This window comes from Cucurbita pepo, chromosome 3, assembly GCF_057944985.1.
Source record: "Cucurbita pepo subsp. pepo isolate OVF chromosome 3, ASM5794498v1, whole genome shotgun sequence".
Classification (NCBI taxonomy): Eukaryota; Viridiplantae; Streptophyta; class Magnoliopsida; order Cucurbitales; family Cucurbitaceae; genus Cucurbita; species Cucurbita pepo.
Genome location: NC_141800.1, coordinates 16,606,754 through 16,627,757, shown reverse-complemented (window position 1 = coordinate 16,627,757; position 21,004 = coordinate 16,606,754). Strand labels below are relative to the sequence as shown.

The 21,004-nt window shown below is 36.1% G+C and overlaps 6 protein-coding genes across 7 annotated transcripts; 2 read left to right on the top strand and 4 right to left on the bottom strand.

Annotated features, from left to right (window-relative positions):
• Positions 1 to 149: 149 nt before the first annotated feature.
• On the top strand, positions 150 to 1,228 carry LOC111790504 (early light-induced protein 2, chloroplastic-like). Its single transcript, XM_023671423.2, has 3 exons — positions 150 to 458; positions 572 to 655; positions 774 to 1,228. The coding sequence occupies exons 1-3, from the start codon at positions 312 to 314 to the stop codon at positions 1,116 to 1,118; spliced, it is 576 nt and encodes a 191-aa protein (XP_023527191.2). The 5' UTR covers positions 150 to 311; the 3' UTR covers positions 1,119 to 1,228.
• A 341-nt stretch (positions 1,229 to 1,569) lies between these two features.
• On the bottom strand, positions 1,570 to 8,294 carry LOC111790472 (uncharacterized). The gene is made up of 18 exons (XM_023671382.2): positions 7,808 to 8,294; positions 7,151 to 7,390; positions 6,761 to 6,824; positions 6,544 to 6,673; positions 6,325 to 6,466; positions 5,496 to 5,738; positions 5,312 to 5,396; positions 4,800 to 4,902; positions 4,411 to 4,536; positions 4,225 to 4,338; positions 3,763 to 3,881; positions 3,429 to 3,516; positions 3,231 to 3,323; positions 3,038 to 3,127; positions 2,749 to 2,868; positions 2,544 to 2,635; positions 2,148 to 2,205; positions 1,570 to 1,876 (listed from the first exon to the last, which is right to left on the bottom strand). Exons 1-18 carry the CDS (start codon positions 7,995 to 7,997, stop codon positions 1,793 to 1,795), a joined length of 2,181 nt encoding a protein of 726 aa, XP_023527150.2. The 5' UTR covers positions 7,998 to 8,294; the 3' UTR covers positions 1,570 to 1,792.
• Positions 8,295 to 9,167: 873 nt separating this feature from the next.
• Positions 9,168 to 10,382, bottom strand: LOC111790492 (heat stress transcription factor A-6b). The gene is made up of 2 exons (XM_023671411.2): positions 9,861 to 10,382; positions 9,168 to 9,789 (listed from the first exon to the last, which is right to left on the bottom strand). The coding sequence occupies exons 1-2, from the start codon at positions 10,170 to 10,172 to the stop codon at positions 9,220 to 9,222; spliced, it is 882 nt and encodes a 293-aa protein (XP_023527179.2). The 5' UTR covers positions 10,173 to 10,382; the 3' UTR covers positions 9,168 to 9,219.
• Positions 10,383 to 11,294: 912 nt separating this feature from the next.
• Positions 11,295 to 12,931, bottom strand: LOC111790502 (acireductone dioxygenase 2). Its single transcript, XM_023671422.2, has 7 exons — positions 12,774 to 12,931; positions 12,376 to 12,487; positions 12,206 to 12,300; positions 12,011 to 12,125; positions 11,803 to 11,927; positions 11,662 to 11,732; positions 11,295 to 11,553 (listed from the first exon to the last, which is right to left on the bottom strand). The coding sequence occupies exons 1-7, from the start codon at positions 12,789 to 12,791 to the stop codon at positions 11,487 to 11,489; spliced, it is 603 nt and encodes a 200-aa protein (XP_023527190.2). The 5' UTR covers positions 12,792 to 12,931; the 3' UTR covers positions 11,295 to 11,486.
• Positions 12,932 to 14,385: 1,454 nt separating this feature from the next.
• Positions 14,386 to 16,182, top strand: LOC111790292 (putative polygalacturonase At3g15720). The gene is made up of 8 exons (XM_087122200.1): positions 14,386 to 14,514; positions 14,608 to 14,745; positions 14,828 to 15,001; positions 15,090 to 15,297; positions 15,385 to 15,466; positions 15,555 to 15,663; positions 15,747 to 15,863; positions 15,949 to 16,182. Exons 1-8 carry the CDS (start codon positions 14,386 to 14,388, stop codon positions 16,180 to 16,182), a joined length of 1,191 nt encoding a protein of 396 aa, XP_086978326.1.
• Positions 16,183 to 16,599: 417 nt separating this feature from the next.
• Positions 16,600 to 19,759, bottom strand: LOC111790484 (VAN3-binding protein). Of its 2 annotated transcripts, none has more exons than XM_087122036.1 (7): positions 19,434 to 19,759; positions 19,229 to 19,360; positions 18,389 to 18,812; positions 17,657 to 17,911; positions 17,415 to 17,464; positions 17,250 to 17,307; positions 16,600 to 17,010 (listed from the first exon to the last, which is right to left on the bottom strand). In XM_087122036.1, exons 1-7 carry the CDS (start codon positions 19,686 to 19,688, stop codon positions 16,802 to 16,804), a joined length of 1,383 nt encoding a protein of 460 aa, XP_086978162.1. In that variant the 5' UTR covers positions 19,689 to 19,759; the 3' UTR covers positions 16,600 to 16,801. The 2 variants fall into 2 exon arrangements, with proteins under 2 accessions (XP_086978162.1, XP_086978163.1); XM_087122037.1 differs by having other exon boundaries at positions 19,229 to 19,357.
• Between the last annotated feature and the right edge of the window lie 1,245 nt (positions 19,760 to 21,004).

Below are 21,004 nucleotides of genomic sequence, written 5' to 3'. Positions count from 1 at the left end.
AGTTTGCTTTGTTCCTCAGGGGAAGCCACGTCATCCTCATTTCATGTGTGGACAAACCAACCCACGTGGCGCTCTTATTTGGCAGTAAATTGAAAATGCTGACGTGGAGTTTAAATATCCACCACTCTCCGCCCCATCCTCCGCTATATAAACCCCGCCGAGGTTCACCATATGATCATCACTACCAGTTCACTGACCGACAAACAACAGCTCTCCATAGCCAATTTCATCATATTCTGTTACCGATACATCCAGTAAGTGTTGGCGTTATCCTTCCTACGACATCGTTCTAAACCTCAGGACATAGCTTAATGGCTGCCTCAGCTGTAGTGCAATCCATTCTGGCGAGCTCGGTTAGTCGAAATGCTTGTAGGACACCGGCGAGTCGGCTTCTCCCGGCGGCGGTTCGGCCGTTCTCCCGGAGAGCGGCTAACTTCCGAGTGCGATGTACGGCGGAGGTACTCGCTTGGCTATTTCCGTTTTCTTGGTGACTAAATGTACTTCTATTCTGCTATTGAAGTTTCCAAGGCTACAATCGTGGAGTGATCTGTTGTATTGTTTTGATTTACAGGAGGATCAGAGAGAGCCAGCGGCTCCTACATCGGTTTCACTGCCGTCTCCACAACCAGGGCCATCTCCCACGCCATCGCCGAAGGTAATTAAACCTGCAACATCTACAAGCAGTTTTCGATTAAACGCCTGAAACGTAATAGATCGTAGGTGAACATTTATAGCCATTACATTGTTAATTTGAGATCTGGTAATCTCCGCAGATGAGTACGAAGTTAACAGACATTTTGGCGTTCAGCGGTCCAGCGCCGGAGAGGATCAACGGGCGGCTTGCGATGGTAGGGTTCGTAGCTGCCCTAGCGGTTGAAGCAGCGAAAGGACAGGACGTGTTGGAGCAAATAGGGAACGGGGGAATCCCGTGGTTTGTGGGAACAAGCGCGATTCTGACACTGGCGTCGCTGATTCCCTTTATTAGAGGAGTGAGTGTGGAGTCTAACTCGAAGGGGTTTATGACTTCCAAGGCGGAGTTGTGGAATGGGAGGTTTGCGATGTTGGGCCTTGTTGCTTTGGCCTTCACCGAGTATGTCACGGGTGGAAGCCTCGTGTAAGTTGTAGTTGGGAGCTTTTGGCGATGTCTAATTAATGCAAAATCATATCCGTTCAATACAAAGGAAATCATGTAAATATTTCTAAATAATCAAACAAAAAAAGTTTCATAGCAACTATGTAAACACAATCAAATATTAATTAGAGTGACAAATTATTCGTCAATCCAAAAGTGACAGGTTATAATAAATTTAATTATCTAACTACTTTAACCTCTGAATCCAATATTAACCAGAGGAAAATGACATTATAATAATTCATACACAACCCTCCATACCATATATTTTTTTTTCTTATTCTTTGTTACTTTCTAAGTTCATTATTTTTTTTTTCTACTTCCAAATTATTTTGCAAAGGTGTCATATTTATCCCGTGAATTTTTTTTCCACCTTCAAGATAATCAAAAAGATTAGAACGATCTGGAATTACGAAGGAATTTCATTATAAAATATATAAATAATAAATAATAAATAAATAAGGCCTGACCCGACCCTAAATAGCATCGGATCAGTCGGTTCTGTAACCATACTTGGTCGGGTTGGATTGGCTTTGCTGAAAATCCGACTCGACCCAACCCAACCGGTTTTCACACCTATTTTCATCTATATACATATTCACCTTGAACTATCCACATCTCTACCGAGGATAGCAGGTATTGTCATACCTTAACATCTGGCTAAGGATCGATGTAGATCGCCAACTTCTGAGCCTCACCATCTGGTTGCTTATCATCTACCGTTGTGTCTTCATCCTCTTCTTTCTGTGATATTAAGTGCGCAAGTATACAATTCAATACTTAAATCTCACACTAGTAGAACTCGCTGTAAATTAAATTGTAGGCATATTTCCATTTTGTTCATCACCTAATATAACCCTTCGTTTTTTCCTTTATTGTTTTGGTAGTTCAGTTTTAAACACGTTGAAAGTTCAGCTGAACTTGGCTAAAATTTACACAGGCAGAAAGCTAAACAGGCAAATTTTCAAAAAAGAGAAGGAAGAAAAGTTAATTATATATAGCTGAAGACACTTACTTCTGAAGGAAGATTGGCCGGAAACAAATTTATGACTCCAGCATTGAAGTTGAATCCACTGAAAACGTTGGATATAGAGAAGAGAAGCCAAAGATTAGCTACATGTACTAGATTGAAGAAAAGCGAGGAAATAAAAGAAAATCTGATGAATTAAGAGAACTGATATGTTCACTTAATAAATTTAACAAGTCGATACGATAACAACATGAAATGTTCCCAAGAGGATTCAAAACTCCACAAAAATAAAACAACTACTAAAATGAATTTATAAGCAGAAAATTAATTTTAAAATCTGGCTACATGGGAATTTCATGAATTATGATGTGGGACAACCAACTCTGTTTGGATTTCTCAAATATATAGATTTTGCCAAGAAGGAGGATGAAGGAAAGATACCAGGTTGATAGTACAAGCTGCCACACATATGGAATGAAGAACTCTTCGGGATGACTCTCTTGCTCATACGTGAAACGTAATTGAGTAAACATCTACAATAATGTAAACTCATATAGAAGATCAAAGCAGTAAGGAAAGTGATCTCCAAAAATCATTTGTGAAACTTGGAAGAGGCTATTCAGCTAAACATTGGGTTTCTTCTCACCTTCAATCCTTCCCCACGCCATGATCTGCAGTTATTAATGATAACCTGCAGCACTTTCTCTACTGACCAATCACCATCCATTCTTTGAGCATCTATGCGGCTATTGAAGAAATCTAATACCTACACCGTTTTAACAAGTAAATAAGTCCTGCAACTGACGGACAAAGCCTAACAAGTAGTAAGTCAAATTGAAATATAAACAGGGATGGGGGAGAAAATAAAATAAAATTGTAACAAATTCTAAAGCATAGTCCTTGTGGGGCTTCCGATAAAATATTCAGAAGCATACAGTGTAAATGTTCTCAAGAAGTTCATTAAATCGCGGGTGATTCTTGAATGGTTGAAATACTTCCTGCCTGTGCATTATTGCATATATAAACTGCGGAAGTGTACAGATTCCATAACAAAAGAGGTGAGTTAATAAGAATAAAGCTAAATACAAAACCAATTATTGAATCTTCCATCAGCTTCTATGATGTTACCTCTGGATTCCGTGGTAGAGCATAAGACAGAGTAGCATTCAGAATTTCAAGGACAAGTCTCAAGAAGTCGGTATAAATATGTATCTCAGTGGGCTACAACAAAAAAAATCTACCTCAGTAACACATGAAATATTGTGCAACCATCCATAGAACCATATACGAATTTGGTTATGACCCTACAAATTATTAATGAATTACCGCATCATCTGCTGGGAAATTGATTTCTGTGTAGTCGGTTTTTGCATTGTCTACCTTAATGTTTTTGAGTTCTGCCGATCTGTTATACCTACACCCAAAGTTGTGGCAGGAACGCAGCTCATAAGACAAACTATAATACAAGAGTCGTCCCATGAGAATAGATGTCCATAAGTTGGTCATAACACAAAAAAAAATGTTATAAGAGTTCATTCATTTAAATAAGAAAAATTAAAGTGGAAGCCATCTCATCTCTGATTAAAAGGGAATTGTGTATGGTGCCATGGAAAAGAATTATAAGGGCAAAATCAGCCAACAGAAGGAATTAATGACATACTTTCTTGAAAGCATATCAAAAAGGCTGACAAGCCTCTGAGATGCATATGAACTCAAACGGTGGACATGAGGAGCCATGTTTGCTAATGTCGCAAGACAAGTTGTATGGAGATATACATCCTGTAAAAAAGTTACCATATACGTCACATAATTTATGTGTATGTACTAAGAAAATGAGAAGTAGATGAAGAAGAAGACAGGGAACAGATTCCAGGAATAGTTTGTTGAAATATTGCGCGCAAGTAGGTTATACAACATATTACGTGCTTAAATACAAACCCATGGTATTTGTCACTCCACAAGCATTTAACATATTTTTTTAATTTTATCCCAAGCATTTAAGACTTCGGAATTAGATAAAAAGGGCATGTGAAAACGATATCATCTGTACATGGAACCACACAGAACGTTTGTTGTAATTACTACAATCATACTTTAATCAGATGGGCTTGTCAAGTCATACCCGCAACTTAGATAGGTTGAACTGTACGGTCCTGATCAAGATTATTACCACCAGAGAACCAAGAGATGTTTGATGAAGAAGACGCTCCTTATACCAAGGAACCGTAGGAAGTATCTGTACATGTAATAAAAATTAAGAGAACCTCATATAAGCAAGAAACCATGCAAGAGGGTATATCAGCCTTACCAGTTTGTGAATGTTTGCATTGAATGAAGAATCCTGACTAAGAATTAAAAGTATAATCAGCAGCATGTAGATTTGATTAGATGACCTCGTTGAAGCATTATAGAGTGCCTCCAAAATTGGCATCAACTGTTTATAGATTATCAAACAGAAGACAAAGTATGAAACAGTCGTTACATAACTGCATGAAGTGGATATGGAATCATTATACAATCTTAACACCGCAACAATATTTTGAATAAAGTCACAAACAGAAATGACTAATCCAAATGAATCCCCATCAATCGATCGAAGTAATCTTAGTTAAATCACACTAGCCAAAGCGTTGCACTTGATTAATATGCATGTATGATGTACCCCAAGATATTGGAATTTGCACTCCAGCAACTTACCAATGTGTCCAAATCAGTTCGCACCAAAACATATTCCAAGAAATCAGAATTCCCTTGCAATAATGAGTAGAGCAGAAGCACAGAGCCCTCGTCAGCCAAGCACCTGCAGATACATATCCTATTAAGGGCTCAAAGCAAAAGGTTGTCTCATGTCATCAGCCTTTGCGCCGAAAAATAGTATATCGATGCAAAGATGCAAAGTATGCACGTATTCTAACTTAACCAGGTACTACAGCACAGTAAATGATCTATGATCTGGGAAATATAATTAATCCATACTCAAAGCAACAAGAAACTGCAAGATTTTTCACTAAACTGAAATATAGTTCACAACAATAATGGGTAGAAAAAGGCTGGGGGGTAGGGGGAGGTGAGCTTGAAAATGATACTAAAAAAATTTAAAACCATGCAATTATAGAGTATAGCAACTAGAGCCCTGAATGGATAAAACATAACACGTGGATTTTAAACATTATTATCAACGTTTGTTCAAGAAGAAAGAAAATACATACATTCCAAGAGTATCAAACAGCAAAGCAAATGGTAACCGCACAAAGGGACCATTATGTGCATTACCATCTGAATCAACACGATCAACTGCAACCACAAGCATAATAAACCAGCATCAAACGTGCATAAACTGGCTAAACCATGAGAAGGAAATAGCAACGTAGAAAAGAAAACTTAATATCTTACATTCAACATCAGATGCATTTTCTAAGGCCTTGCAATACGGATTATCATAAAAGGTTGCATTCTCTTTCAAAAGAGAATCTAAGCTAACATTATCACAACTTGCTAGAGATTCATTGCTAACAATACACTTGCGATAATGAATGAGAATGAGAAGAACGTTTAGACTGCAATCAGCCAATGGACTCTCAGAGCCTTGGGAAGTTGAACTGACAAGGTAGTTGAATGGCATTAACACGAAATTTGCTGTAGAAAGGGAAAAAAGTTAGCAGAGGTTTATATCAGCAACAGGAGCTTCAAACTGTCTCCCACACTCAACAATCACATTCACAACTAAAAATACAATAAACCACATGCCAAACCGGATAAAGAGGCTTAGTATCTTTCTGTGAATGAAAGAAGAAAAAAACTCGTCTACTAAAGAGTTGGGACAACAAGATGACATGGGCATATGGATGTTAGAAACTTAATTCAAGAAAAAACAAGAGAAACACTAGACATAGCAATGTGATAGAGTCAATTAAACCCAATCCTGGATGTCCAGTTTCACTGTCATTAATGAAGAACCAAAAAGTAGTGAACGATAGATCTTGAAGACGAAATATGACAAAAGCTGCCTCTTAAGAAATGACATTTTTTTAACACAACTAAATCAGAGAACTAAAACCAGTAATTGGACAAGAAATTACACCAAGCGTTGCACATATACTCTACAAAATCAGCTTCAAAGACACGAGTGAATGAAATTCATTAAAAATGACATTAAAGATATTCTTATCGACTTAGTGTCTGCTGGCAAACACTCAAAAAAGTGGAAGAAAAAGTGTCGTACCTGCCGCAGAACTGACTCTCTGAAAGACACCGGACTGATTTGCATCATAAAATATGGGATAAGAACTATTTAAAGGTAGGTTCGGCCGACTTATAAAATTGAGTAGTAGTTTTCGCATGACCACAATAACCAAGGCACTGTCCTGAAAATTACAATGAGAACTTAGCCACAACAAACTTCGACATTTTGAAGTTTCGACTAAGTTAAAAATCCAGTTACCTGAGCCATGGCGGCATCAATAAACGGATTAAAATCCTTTGGTCTCGGAGATGGACCAGAGAGAAGTTGAGTTGACATGGCAATCAGCATAAAGTTAAGCAGTTCAACATGGAGGAGGTATTTCTCGTCGCTATTAAGAAAACACTATACAATCAGAATAATAAATCCTAAATATTTCTCCATCAGGGGAGGGGAAGGATTAATCCAACACTTTTACCTTACATTAACCGAACCAATAAAGCTAAGAACAGAGTGCATTACAAAAACTTCAACATTTTGATCTGCAAAATATAAAAGGAGGAAGAATGAAGCCTATAGTATATCGAAGAGAACTAGAAAATACGGCTAAAACAGCTAGACGTGCTGGTTGAGCAACAGAAACAATCAATGGAAGTTCAATAATAGAAACAATCTCAAACAGATATACAAATTCAACCAACGTCATACATGCAGAATCAACCGAAACAATGAGATTGTAGTGACCTTTTCTAAGCGCATACTTGCATATAAGAGAACATTTTATGATGTGGAGAGCGAGTTAGTAAAATCATCAACTCCCATCCTACAGTGTATAAATAAGAAGGTATGACACCTAAACAAGCTTTACCTCCTATGAATTCTTTTGATGCTGAGTCGGTATCGTTTAAGGACAGACATAACTCTTCAATCCTGTCACTTTTCGCATTTTCAATCAAGTGCTTCAAGAACACGGATGAGACATAAACGGCGTTAATTGCCTTCTCATAAGTCAAGGATGACGCTCCGGAGTTCGTAATGCACTCTTGCAAGCACCATGCCATGTGGATTAAAATCTTTGCAAGATGCCTCGTCTTGTAGTTGTTTGTTGCTGCACAAGTAACGCAAAGCCTAAGAGATGTAAAGACGCACTAGGTTGCTAAAACCTTTCACAATAATTTCCCAATAATGTCCAGTGCCGCAGCCCACCCTTAAACAAAGCCAATTGCTACGAACTCAGTATTTGCTTAATTAAAACAAAAAATGTCATGCGCACTAGAATCTGTCAGTTTGAACCATAGCACATAAAAGCTCCAACATGGCACCTACGCATTAATCAAGGCCTAATGGAATCTTACGCGGCACATAATCGTGTCCATTAACATAAACTATCTAACTAATTAAGAAGCTAGATCACATTCACTTTGGCATCTAGTCTTCCCTCTGAGCCAGACCAATAGTACAACAGAGTTTAAGGAAGCGAAATCCTACTCTTAAAATGTTTAAAGAAATTGAAGGCATAACCAACCTAAAAGCTCGCAAGCTTGTTGAACGGAGTCAGTCGGCCATTGCAGGCTAAGAGGAAGCTCAATCAATTTCTGCCAGAAATCAGAGGAAATAGGAAACGACTCCTCTCCGACAAAAGTTCCGATTAGATACTCCACCGTATCCTGCGGCCGTGAGTTGGTCCGACGCGGCGTAGAAGGTACAGCCCCCATCTAAACACCAAGCAACAAAATAAAAAACCCTAGATGCTCAGATTCTCGACTCACTCCTTCAGTACGGTGCCAATGCCGATCAGAATTCAAAACCAAGCAAATTCAAGCCGTAGTAAATTCACACCGACGGCATTACACATAAAGAAACTCAAGGACGCTCGATCACACTCGTTATCAACAAACGCAATAATCCTTTCCCGTTCGTTACGAACAATGAGAAATGGTAAAGAAACCGGAGGAGCTTCCAATCGAAGGCTTTCAGAACTGAACAAACAAGAAAAATATAAGAAAATAAAAATAGTACTATCGGTTTTACGACGTCGATACGTCACACAAATTTACTCCATTTCCAGAATTGCCCTCGTCGTGGTTCCTTTAATTTCCCATTTAATTTTATTTATCCACATATTTTCTAAATTACGCAGGATTAATTTAGAATCTGATTCCGTGGGGCCCACAAATAAGGACAAAACTTTATAATTTAGATTTTTCTCAATTATTCATAAAAGTCAACAAACATAAAATGTCACTTTAATTTTAGTTGGGGGAGAAATAAATTAAATTTGTTTCCTTTCGAGTTTAGTCTCTAAATTTGTAATATTCTTTGTATTTGACAAGTTTTTAAATTTTCAGTTTCGAGTTTAATATTCAAAAAGTCAATTATATATTAAATACAAAATAAAAAAAGGAAAAAAATTGGAAGCTTATTTAGGTAGTAAAATTAGAATTATACATAAATTTAATAAAATTGGTTTATCGATTGAGCTATAATCATGTGTGTGCGTATCTACTGCACTTATTTATGGACTTTGTAAGTGCTGGGAAATCAACGGATGAGATCTCGATAAATTGGAGGGAAGCGATATTGACGGTTTGATGGATGGTGATTAGACAAGAAAGGAAATTCGTGAATAACATGAGAAGTTGGGCTGTCGGTAGGCCCATATTAATGTCGGACGTTTGGAGGCCCATGGAGTTCGGCCGTTTGGAATATATATATATAATAATAATTAAAAAAAATTATTATTATTTTAAGATTCTAAGTCCATCCCTAATTTAAGGAATAATCATGTTTATAAACAAAGTAATACTGTCTATATGAAGCCTTTTAGAAAGCTCAAGACAAAGCTATGAGAGCTTGTGCTCAAGGTGGACAATATCATACGAGAGTTGTTCCTATAACATGATATCATAGGTATGTTTTAAACTTAGTCGCGTTTGTTTAACAATCTTCATTGTTCAACAAATTCTCCCAAAACCTCTCATCCAAATCATCATCTTTCTCTAAACTCTCATCTTTTTGGTTCATTTGATCATCAATGGCGACCGAGTCGATGTCGTTCACGACGGGGGGCTGTCCTTGGTCGATGTGTCTTCTTCGCTTCCGGTTGATGGCGTCCTCTAATTCTCTGTTCTTGTGTTTTTGATGGATTAAGTGTTGGATGAAATCTGGGGTTTGAATTGCTCTTGCCAAGAAGTTCATCATTAGTTGTTGTTTTGTCTCTGTTTTTTTCAGCCGCCGTTCCATTGTTCGGAGGTACGTTTTCATGGTTTGCTGCTGTTGTCTTAGCTTCACTATCTCCACCATTAATACCTGTTTGTCACGCTGCAGCTGGTTGACATCGCCGTCGAGCCCAAACCGTCCGACCTCGACACACGGGTCTGGAGCTTGCTGAGAAACGTTCGGTTGCAGAGCTTTTCTCCTTCGAATCAGCTTCAGAAGATGTCTCTGCCCTCGCAAGAAGCTTTCGTGAGCGAATTCCCACTTGTCCGGATCCACCTTTCTAAACCCCTACCAGAAAAAAACATAGAACAAATTTGATTTGGTTGAATTAAAACAATACCCATTTGAAATTGACTTACGTAGGTATTCAGTTGTCTAACGAAGCTTGAGAAATTGCAGTGTTTGAAGTATTTGGGAAGGAGGGTTAAGGAAAAGGATTGAAGATCCCAAACCACGAAGCTATTGTTGCCTCTGCTCCAAGACACAATATGATCGGTGGCTGTGTCTTCGATAATTTCGTATGTTTTTGTCAGAAATGGCGGCGGACTTGCTTCGTGAAGCCCCTCCATCGGCTGAGGAGGAGGTGCCGTCGCCGTGGGTGGCAAAACTCCGCCGGAAAAGGAAGAACTCGACGCCGGAAACTCCTCCTTCACCTGGCGGGAAAAATTCATGATCTGGGTCGTTTTGAAATTCAGTCGAGAAGGAAAAAGTGAAGAACTGAAGAGACGAGGTGTGAGAGAGAAGGTGTTGAAAGGAGAAACGAATCGGCGCTAATTATAGAAACAGGGGAAAGAAACAGGGGAGGCATTTCCCCTTTGAGAATGGCGTGAATTTAATTAAGGAAGGTGTGACAGATATTTTTCTCTCTCTTAAAGAATATTTCTTACTCATTTGGGAAAGTCATAATTTTTTTTTTCTTTTTGGAATTTTTAATTCTGGAAAAGGAACACGTGGACCAATGAATCTTCATGTGGGGTCATCTTTAATATAAAATAAACATATTATAAGAGAAATATCTGGTAGAGTTTGATTTGCCGACTAAACCTGTTTGATAAATACAAAAAGTTTTTAGAAAAAAAATCTTTAGGCCAATAGATTTAAGTCTAATTTTCTTTTAATTTTTGTTTTTGAACATTTCATTTTCAACTTAATTTTTATTTAGATTTTTAGTTTCAAAAATATTTAAATTTTATGTTTTTGAACATTTCATTCTCTAATCTTGAATTAACTAATATCAATCTTCACTAGTTTTTCTATACATTAGTTAAAATTAATTAAAAAAAACAAATGAAAATTAAACTAACAACCATTTTTTATTTAAGAATGATGAGAATCAAAAGATATTTTTTTCTAAAAAAAATTAAAATAAATAGTTAAGCTTTTTTTTTTTTTAATACAAATTTGTTCTTATAATATAATAAAATGTCATTTAAAATTTAAAAGGTAATTAAAAATTAAAATAAAGGTGGGAGAGACACGTGTAGGACTGTAAAGGTGGGAGAGACACGTGGTGGCGCCTGAAGCGGCATTGTTTCTCAGCCAATGACGCGTAACTAAATACACCACTTAACACTTCTGTTTTTCCCTTCTTTTTTATTTTTTATTCTTGTACCAGCTAAGGACTCATGTGGAACCTGCTCACACCATAGCCCCCAATATTAATCTTTAATTCTTTATTGTAATAGTGCACATTCGCATATGGAGTCATTTCTAGCCAAGCATGACAAGCGTAGTAGTCTCACGTTGACTAATTTAAAGGAAGACAAGCATGACAAGCGTCCCACGTTGACTAATTAAAATGAAGATCACGACATTATCTTTATTGGAAGAAGGCCTCTTGAGAAAACTAAAAGCAAAGTCATAAAAGTCTATTCTCAAAGCGAACAATATTATACCATTGGACATTCGTCGTTCCTGATAGCGCCAGACATCTCCAAGAAAACGAACATGCATACCAAACCATACAGATAATAACTTTTCAGAGTTCATGCTGCAGCATCAACGGCTTGCTTACCAGCTTCCTTCTCCACAAAACATTTAAGATACTCCTTCCTGCAGAGCAGCAACAGAGGTTAGAGTGATATGAGTAACAGAGACAAATTCATGGCAGGGGGCACAAGAGAAAAGCTCATGACCGAACCAACCAAGCAATGGCAATACCTTGCGGGAAGATGATCGTTGGGACGGTTGTGAGGAGTCCACACAGGATCACCAACAAAGAGTCGCATAGCCTATAAAAATTTGCTTCATCAGAAACATTGTAATTGGGTTGGAACTTAGAAGCTTGTTCTATTGGTATACCTTGATGTAATTGTCAGAATCAAGAGTAAATCGATGATAAATTCCAACAGGCAACACGATCATTGCTCCCTTCTTCACCCAAACGCGAATCCATTTGTCATTCAGATCCCTAACATCAAAATAACCTTCATCCACCCACGTTAAAGAAAATGAAGATTATAAGCTGCATATATGGATGATTGAAGATCAGAAATATAACTAATCCTACCACTTCCTGACACACAATAACGGATCTCCTCATCGGTGTGAAGGTGTTCCTCATAGAAGCTTTTAATCTTCTCTTCATAATTAGGAAGCTTTTCTGGACAGACCTCACAAAAGTCCTGACAAAATCGATTTCAAGCCAATTTTCTCAAGCATAAGAACATGTTCTTGTCCCTAAGGAAAATTCAAACGCTATTACCATGTAGGAGTAATTACGATCACGACGTATCTTCATCAATTCCTCATCTGTTTCATATATGTCTGCGTCTAGTCTCCAGCTCAGAACTCCAAGTTCTAAAATGTAAACATATTTCACACGATATAAGTCTACCTGAAATCACATAGCTCTGTACAACTAGCAAGGCTTACCATCCAGTTGTTGCAGGGACAGATACTGCTTGGGCTCAAGGTGATGGGGAAGCCTCTGGTCTTCGTCACTATCATCCATATACCATGCCTGAATCACTTCCTCTCTTGGATCCTGTAAATGCAAGTTTCAGTCTAGGGCAGCACCGTCTTGATATTAGGAGTTAGCAGAAGAACAAACCAAGCAAGATTTTCAGGACAGAAAACGAAATCTCAAGAAGAAATCATCCAAAAATTTTCCATAAATCCAAAGCCGATTGCCTATTGACCCTAAATCTACTCCATCCCCAAATGAGGCAGAAATGAAGCCAAAACTCTCAACGGAAATGAAGATCAGTAGAATTTGTGGGGATCAAAGACATGGAAAGAAACGATGCAAAGAATTAGAAAGAGACATTTACCTTTTCAGGAACAGCCATCGTCAACTGCAACCTTCGGCCTCTGCTTCAGAATAAAAATCCCGATCAACGCGTGAACGGGCGAAAACAAAGCACCTATATACCGATTCATTGCACCCGAAAAAGACGATAATACCCTGTCTAGATTCATTGGTATTTTCTTCCCACCTTTTTATTTTCTATTGGGCGATATTTAAAGGGAAAAAAAAAAAAAGAAAAAAAAAATCGTGTAACAGTTATTGTGCTTGAATATCATATATTTATGGACTTTCCATAAATGAGACTTTTTTACATTAATAAAATAAATGTGCAAAGAAAGAATATAAGAAAAGGGTATAGTTGGAAATAGAATACCAGAATCGCAGGTCCATTTGGTGGAAGCTTGGACCGGACCGGAGAGCAGACCGGTGGGTCCAGTTACGGGTGTCGATTTTGGGTTTTCGAATTTAAAAACTAAATTAAAACTTTAATCTAAAATTAATTTAAAGTAATTGTGATGGAAATTTAGTAAAAACTAATTTATTTATAAATTTGAAGTTAATTAATACACATATGATTATTTAACTTAGAAATCAAATGAAAAAAAATTTCTATTTAAGGTTAGTTTTGAACAATTATTTATAAATTTTAAATCAAATAATACGACATTTGTTTAAACTATAACCCAATTCCATAATTATACATGAATTTATTTTAGTTAGCAGATCATTCGTACTGTTTGTCATCCTAAGACGTTGAACAAGATTGTTGCAAATGGGTTGGCACCATTCGAAGCCGGTTAATCGAGAAACCAACCAAAAAAAATTATAGAAAAAACACGTCTGATAGAGCATAACTCAACGCCAAAAAGACGGTAGACAAAGTCAATAAGATAGATATAATAATAAAAAAATAATATAATTTCGTACATACCTAGTATTGGGGCTTTATTTTTTGTCTTTTTATAATACCTCCCTTTATAGTATTTGGTAGGTAAGAAAAACGGTTGCATAAAAAATATAATATAGTAAATTAATAAATAAAATAAAATTTAACAAAATTCACAGATTTTAACCAAATAACAGTATCCACTAAATAATAAAAACTGTTATTACTCTTAATTAGATTACTAATTATACTAAAAATAATAATTAAATTACCAAAAATGTTGCATCTCATACAAAAAAATAAGTTTATAATTCTACAAATTTGGACCAATTGTCTCACTTTCTTAGTCACTTACCATACATATACATACAAAAACTATTAATTTCTCAAAACAAATATCCCCATCATTAATCACCTGAAATAAATTTTATTTATATTTATTTAAAAAATTACCTAAAATAAATATAATTTATATATATATTAAACTTTTCTTTTCTTTTTTTTATAGAAATTTAATAAGTGATCCATATATGAGATTTGCTTTTATCAAGCCCATAATTTAATCAAATCCCAATTATTTTCCTTTTCTAATTTTCCATTCTTCCAAAATATATCTTTTTTAAAATTAAAATTTACATTTCCCATTTCTCCGCTCTATATAAACTCGCCATATCCATTCATTCTTCACCATCCAATTCTCTCGTATTTTCATCTCTTAACGCTCCAAATTCTCTATTTTAGCTCATAAATGAAGCTTGTTTCCTTTGTTTTCCTCTTTTCCATTGCTGTTTTAAGCTCATTGAAGGAATCAACTTCGTCGTATTTCAATGTTCTTGATTATGGAGCAAATGGAAATGGCAAAAAAGATGATTCAGAAGTAAGTAGTTTAATCTGAATGTTGATTTTTTTAAGAGGGGTTCTCTCTTTATACTTGTAATAACTTGTTTTATTTGTCTTTCTCTATGTCAAGGCTTTTTTGAAAGCATGGAATGATGTATGTGCATCAACAGAAGACAACCCAACGTTACGTGTACCATCTGGAAAAACTTTCCTGTTGAACCCTCTCAAATTCCAGGGTCCTTGCAAGTCCAAACGAATCAATTTTGATGTAGCTTACCTAACCCAATTTCTAATAAAATTGAAATTGAAAAATTTATGGTAAATTTATACACTATTTTGTGATTTTATAGCTTGGTGGAAGTGTAATGGCTCCAACCAAGGATGAATGGTCCGGTGATGGTGTTGATAAATGGATCCAATTTTACGACATAGATTCTCTCACCGTTGAAGGAGATGGACGGTTTGATGGCCAAGGTTCTTCTTGGTGGGACCAAGATTGTCATAAACATTGCAAACGACCAACGGTAACTTTTTTTTTTCTTTTTCTTTTAACCTTTTTACTTTTTTTTATTATTACCAAGGGTTTTAAATTTATTATAAATGATTTTGCAGGCAATATTTTTCCACAACTGCAACCGTCTTCATCTAAGTAAAACGAAGCATGTTAATAGTGGCAAAAATCATATGTCCATAAATAGTTGCAATGATGTAATTATTTCAGATATTCATATTACTGCTCCTGATGAGAGTCCTAATACGGATGGAATTGATATTTCTGGATCAAAAAATGTTCGTATTCAAGATTCTTTTATAGGCACAGGTAACAAATTAATGTTAAGATTCTCAATGATTATTAAGTACATAATTTTATGTTTTTATTTATTGACTTCAATGTTCACTATTGCAGGTGATGATTGTGTTGCAATTAATGATGGATCTTCAAATATCGATATAATAGGTCTCACTTGTGGCCCCGGTCACGGCATAAGGTAAAAATTACATTTTTTTTTTCCATGTTTGATATTCATGAAATTTTTAATTTTTTTAATATATTTTATGGTGTTTATTTGACTGAAGCATTGGGAGCTTAGGAAAAAACGGTGATTATAATGTTGTTGAAAATGTCTATGTAAGTGATTGCATCTTACAAGACACTCAAAACGGAGTTAGAATCAAGACTTGGGAGGTGATAATACATTTTAATTTATTTATAAATAATATTTAATATACCATATAAAGTTAATAAATATTTTTTAATCGTAATTACAGGGTGGATATGGATATGCAAAAAATATCACATTCGAGAAAATAACACTCCAAAATGTAAAAAACCCGATCATTATCGACCAACATTACACAGCTTATGCATATGGAAGGAAAAATAAGGTACCCAACAAGTCAATTTCATCTCGTTCTCATTATTATTTGTCATAGATTTTTATATTTGCTTTTTATGTTGGTTTGTTTGTAGGGAAGGGAAATAAAAGTGAGCGATGTGACATATCGTAACGTTCATGGAACATCAGCAAATGAAAAGGCAATTACATTGGACTGTTCTCGAGCTCGTTGCACAAATATTATTATGGAAGAAGTGAACATTACGATATCAACTTCTGACGAAGAAGCTAAATCTTTTTGTCAAAATGCTGATGGAAAATCTACATCTACAGTTCCACCGGTGCCTTGTTTATCAAAATCTCATTAAAATTTTGTCATAATTACACCTTGTTTATCAAAATCTCATTAAATTTTATAGATGCATTTTGATATATTATGGGTTGTAATACGAGAGAACGGATTTAATGTTCCCTCTCCTAATTAAAGTCTATTGAGCTAAATAAGACTCAAAATCTTTTCTTGCAATTTTGTTTTCTTTTCCCTCTTGGTGGTACTCGAAAATAACAATAATTTTTGTTAGTTAAACATAACTCTCCACAATGGTATGAGCATAACCTCTTGTGACTTTGCTTTGGGCTTTCCAAAATGCGTCTCATTCCAATAGAGATAGTATTCATTTCCTTGATTATAACCTCATGATTTTTGTTGACGGTGGATAACAAATAATTTTTAAAAGAAATTAATACTAAGGATAATTTTTAAAATTTATTACATTACAAAAAAGTAAGTTTGAATACTTTTAAGGAGATATTATATTAAAAATGTGAATCCTTCATCCACGCCTCACTAAAGGGGAAGCCTAAGTGAAACTAAACCAACAAATTTGGTTCTTTTTGACTAAAACCCTAAACCCATTCAAACAAAATCCACCACTTTTGTCACCGACCAAACGGCGGCGTTGGCGGCAGCGGCGGCGGCGGCATCTCTCAAAACCTACAAATCCTCTCAGCCGCCATTAGAAGCAGCTTGGCAACTCCTTGTGTCCACATATCATACTCTCTTTGGTTTCTGCACTCGAATTCCACCACCCCTCGCAGCAATGTCTTCACCCCAAAGTACCGCCGGTCCTCGCCGCCCTCCAGCAGGTGCCGCCCTGCCCATGCCGGAATGTCTTTTACTACACCCACCACCAAATCTGTACGAACATATTGCATAAATAAAACCCAAAAAAAGCATAAAGTTAATCGGTGTTTTTATTTTATTTTATTATATATAATTTAATTAAATCTTATGTAAAATGATTCATTTCCATTTTTTCTAACTTTGCTGCGTCTGCCCTTTACCTTTCATCAATCCCCAAGAAAGACAATTTAATTAAATAATTAAATAATTAAATAATTAAATAATTAAATTAAAAAATAAATAAAAACTCACTCTTTTTCTTTTTGGTTATGGTTCCCGCCACGTGCCTGCTCTTCATCTTCAACACAACCTGTTCAATCATGGAAACCCATACACTTAAAACAATTTAAATATATATATATATAATATATATATATATATATTAATGAATATAATGAGAAAAAAAAAAAAAAAAACCTGATTGGTTCTACTCAGATAAACAGAGACGAGTTTCCAATGAAGATCGCCTGCAAATGAATAAGCTAATTAAAAGGAAGAAAAAGAATGGAGAAATGGTATGGTATGAATCACAGACTCATGTTGTTCGTAAGAGTATGATATTGTTCATTTTGAGGGTAAGCTCTTCTTATAAATTCATGATGATCTTCTTAATTAGTAAATGGGAGACTCACTCCTAACAATTTTCAATAAAAAGTTACCATTACGAGTCCGTTTAAGAAGCTCGCAGCCATTGGCGAGCAATCCTCGATAGCATACGGGTTGAATTATGTCAAGCTTTGAGTCACAAGGTTGCAGCTGATCGCCACTCAACTTTTGATTTACGATGATGTTGTTAATTAAGCTACCACGGCTGGAGCCCTCGCCGCTTGACGATGCTCCTCCCATCCCTTTCTCCGCTGCATTCCACACGTCCTTTGTCGCCCGTGACTTCAGCGTTGCTGCTCCTCTTAGTGCTACAATATCCATTCCACAGTGTCATAATATCAAAGTATTATTAATATACATATTAAAAATCACAACTTTCTACGATATTATCAAAATTTTGCGTATAAACGGTTACTTATAAATTCATAAGCTCACGATGATTCCCTAAATTAATTCCATAGACTCTTCTCAACCAAATATATACATACATATATATATATATACATACATACATATATATATACATACATACATATATATATATACATACATACATATATATATATACATACATACATATATATATATATATATATATATATATTTTAAATTTAAATTTCCTCCCAACATTTATTCTTGAATTCAAAAGAAGTGAAGAATTATTTTGAAGAAAACAAAATTCAAAGAAGAATTAGATTCAATTCTAAAAAGTTATAAAGGAATTTAAGATAAACAATTTGTAGGACGCAACCCAATAGCCGAAAATAAGAAAACGACAATACAACCTGTGGCAGCGGCGGCGGTGAGCGTCATAATGTCGCCGGCGGACTTGACATTGACGGCGGAGCTAATAACAGAAGCGAGGTGATCATGTTCGGCTCCCATAGCTTCAGCAGCCTCCACGCATTGAGCGGCGACCAATGTAGCGGCGGAGGCCAAAGCTATATCGGTCTTATGAATATCTTCGCCGTCGTTTACTCCGTTGGAAGACGCAGAGGCGGAAGCAATGGCGGCGATGGCAGCGGCCACCCCTGCAACAGAAATAGCAGCATGAAGCTGGGCATTCTGAACTCTGTTTTCCTCTTTCCTCCTCTCCTTGCGCTCCTTCAGCCAACGCCCGACCGTCTTTCCGCCGCCAACAGCGGCGGTGCCGGACCCATTCACGGTGGCCCGAAAATGGGTATTGAAAGAATAGTTGGATCGGTAAAGCTGCATGGAATGATGGCGATTCATGATTTAGAGAAATTTAGGGGAAATGGGTTTTTTTTTTTTCCTTTTTCCTCTGTTCTTTTGGTTAGTAATTGATCAAGAATTGACATCGCCATGGTAGAAACGAATGAAATTGATCTGAATAATGGTCGCCGGAAACTCCCTGATTCTCGGATACCCACCATTGATTTTGATGAACCTTAAATCCTAAAGACCAGGTCTCTTCAAAGTTTCCATGGTCAACTATAATTTCCCGGAAATCCACAGTTTTAAATCATATTTAGTTAATTGAAAAACTGTTATAAACATAATATTATTGGTTTTAATTGTTGTAATAATGTAATGTAATGAAGAAACTATATCTAAAAATGGACTTATTTAATTTACGACCGAGACAGAGTGACAGGAAGAGGAACCTTGGAGTCGAGGTCGGCGATTTCCGAGGGAGAAAAAGGTGGGCTGTCGGTTAATGAACCGCCGCTGTGGGCGGCGTTAAGTGGGCCGCTGCTATGCGACAGCCGACCGGAAGTCCGAGGAGACACATCCTGCTGCACCACAAACACACGGAGATTTTCAGAAAACGACACAAATTTCTCAATTTAGAAGAAATTAGGAGAGTACCGAATGAGACAAAATCCGGTCCATGACCATTTGGGAAGTTTCAGAAGAAGTAAACGAAAATGGGTTCATAAACACCAAGAACCCCTCGGCGTCGCTGCTGGAATCTTCCAACACAATATCACCCCAATTCCCGCCGCCGTGAGTGCCGGCCGGAATCCGGGAATTAACCAAATGGGTCGACGGTGAAACCCTCCAAGATCTCGAAAGGAACTCCAAGGAGGAATCCAGAGGGGCGAGGGAGGACGGCCGGGACATGGCGGAGATTGAGAAGAGGAAGACAAAAAGGGAGAGAAAATAAAAGACAGGAAATTAAACGGATTGAGTGTTGGTTAAGGTTTTTGGGGAAATTTAAGGAGAAATGTTATGTTTTTGCTGTGTGTCTTTAGTGTGTCTGTTGTGTGCCACTTTCTTGTTTCTTTTGCTTTAATCTTAAGCTTCCGGAGCTTAAACCAACAAAACAATGTAACATATTCTGCACTTCCTTTTACTTTCTCAATTTATGGAAATGGTCCCTAACTTTTCCCCTATTATCAATTTTACCCATTTATATAATAATCTTAATCTTACGAAGGACTAAATTCATATTTTCAAAATAATTAAATGAAAACTTACAAAAAAAAAAAAAAAAAAAAAAAAAAAACTATTTTATATAATTTTCTTTCTTTAGTATTTAAAATTATAAAATATATTTTCTTTTAATCCTTTCCTTCAAACCAAACAAGCCTTTTTGCCGCAAATCTAGATACTAGGGATGTTTCTTTTATTTGGGCCTTCTTGCAGAATTCTTACGGCCCAAAATGCAGCCTTCTCCATTTATTTGGGCCTTTTATTTGGGAGCTCAAACCAAGGTTGGAAGAGCTCATATTCAAAGTAGACAACATCATATTATTGTGGAGAGTCGTGAATCCTAACAAAATTTTATACCATTTAAAGTTATTTTCTAAAAAATAACGTAATTGCTAAAATGATTATAATAATAATTTAAAATTTAAAATTTAAAAGAAAGAAGTAAAGTTTAGGTGGTCGGAAACCCGTGAAAGTAAGTAAAAAAATGGATGGTTGAGGTGGCGGTGGGCGGCGAGTGGGAAAAAACACGGGAACGTGAACGACATCCGACAGGATAAAGCGTCAACAGCAATCGAATTCAATGCTGACGCGACAGTCTCCACAAAACTCCCACTCCCAATTTCTACCTATATCCTATAACAAATTAACAATTAAATGTCCCCTTTTTCAATAATAATAATAATAATTATTATATATATATATAAACATCAACTTCAATATTCCAAACATGTTTGAAAATTATATGTCTCAAAATGGTAAGACAACTACATATATCATGTTTCAAAATTAATCAAATTTAAATTATTAAAACCCAAATAGAAATTAAATATTTTTCAATTCATGTCATATTGAAGAATAATGAAGTTTCCTGTTATAAATTTTGGGTGGATTACAATTTAGAGTTATTGTATTTCATTAATGTATTTTAAAACTTTTTATTTACTTTAGGCTACAATTACATAATGGTTAATACAACTTTTGGAATGCCTCTAATAGTTTCATTT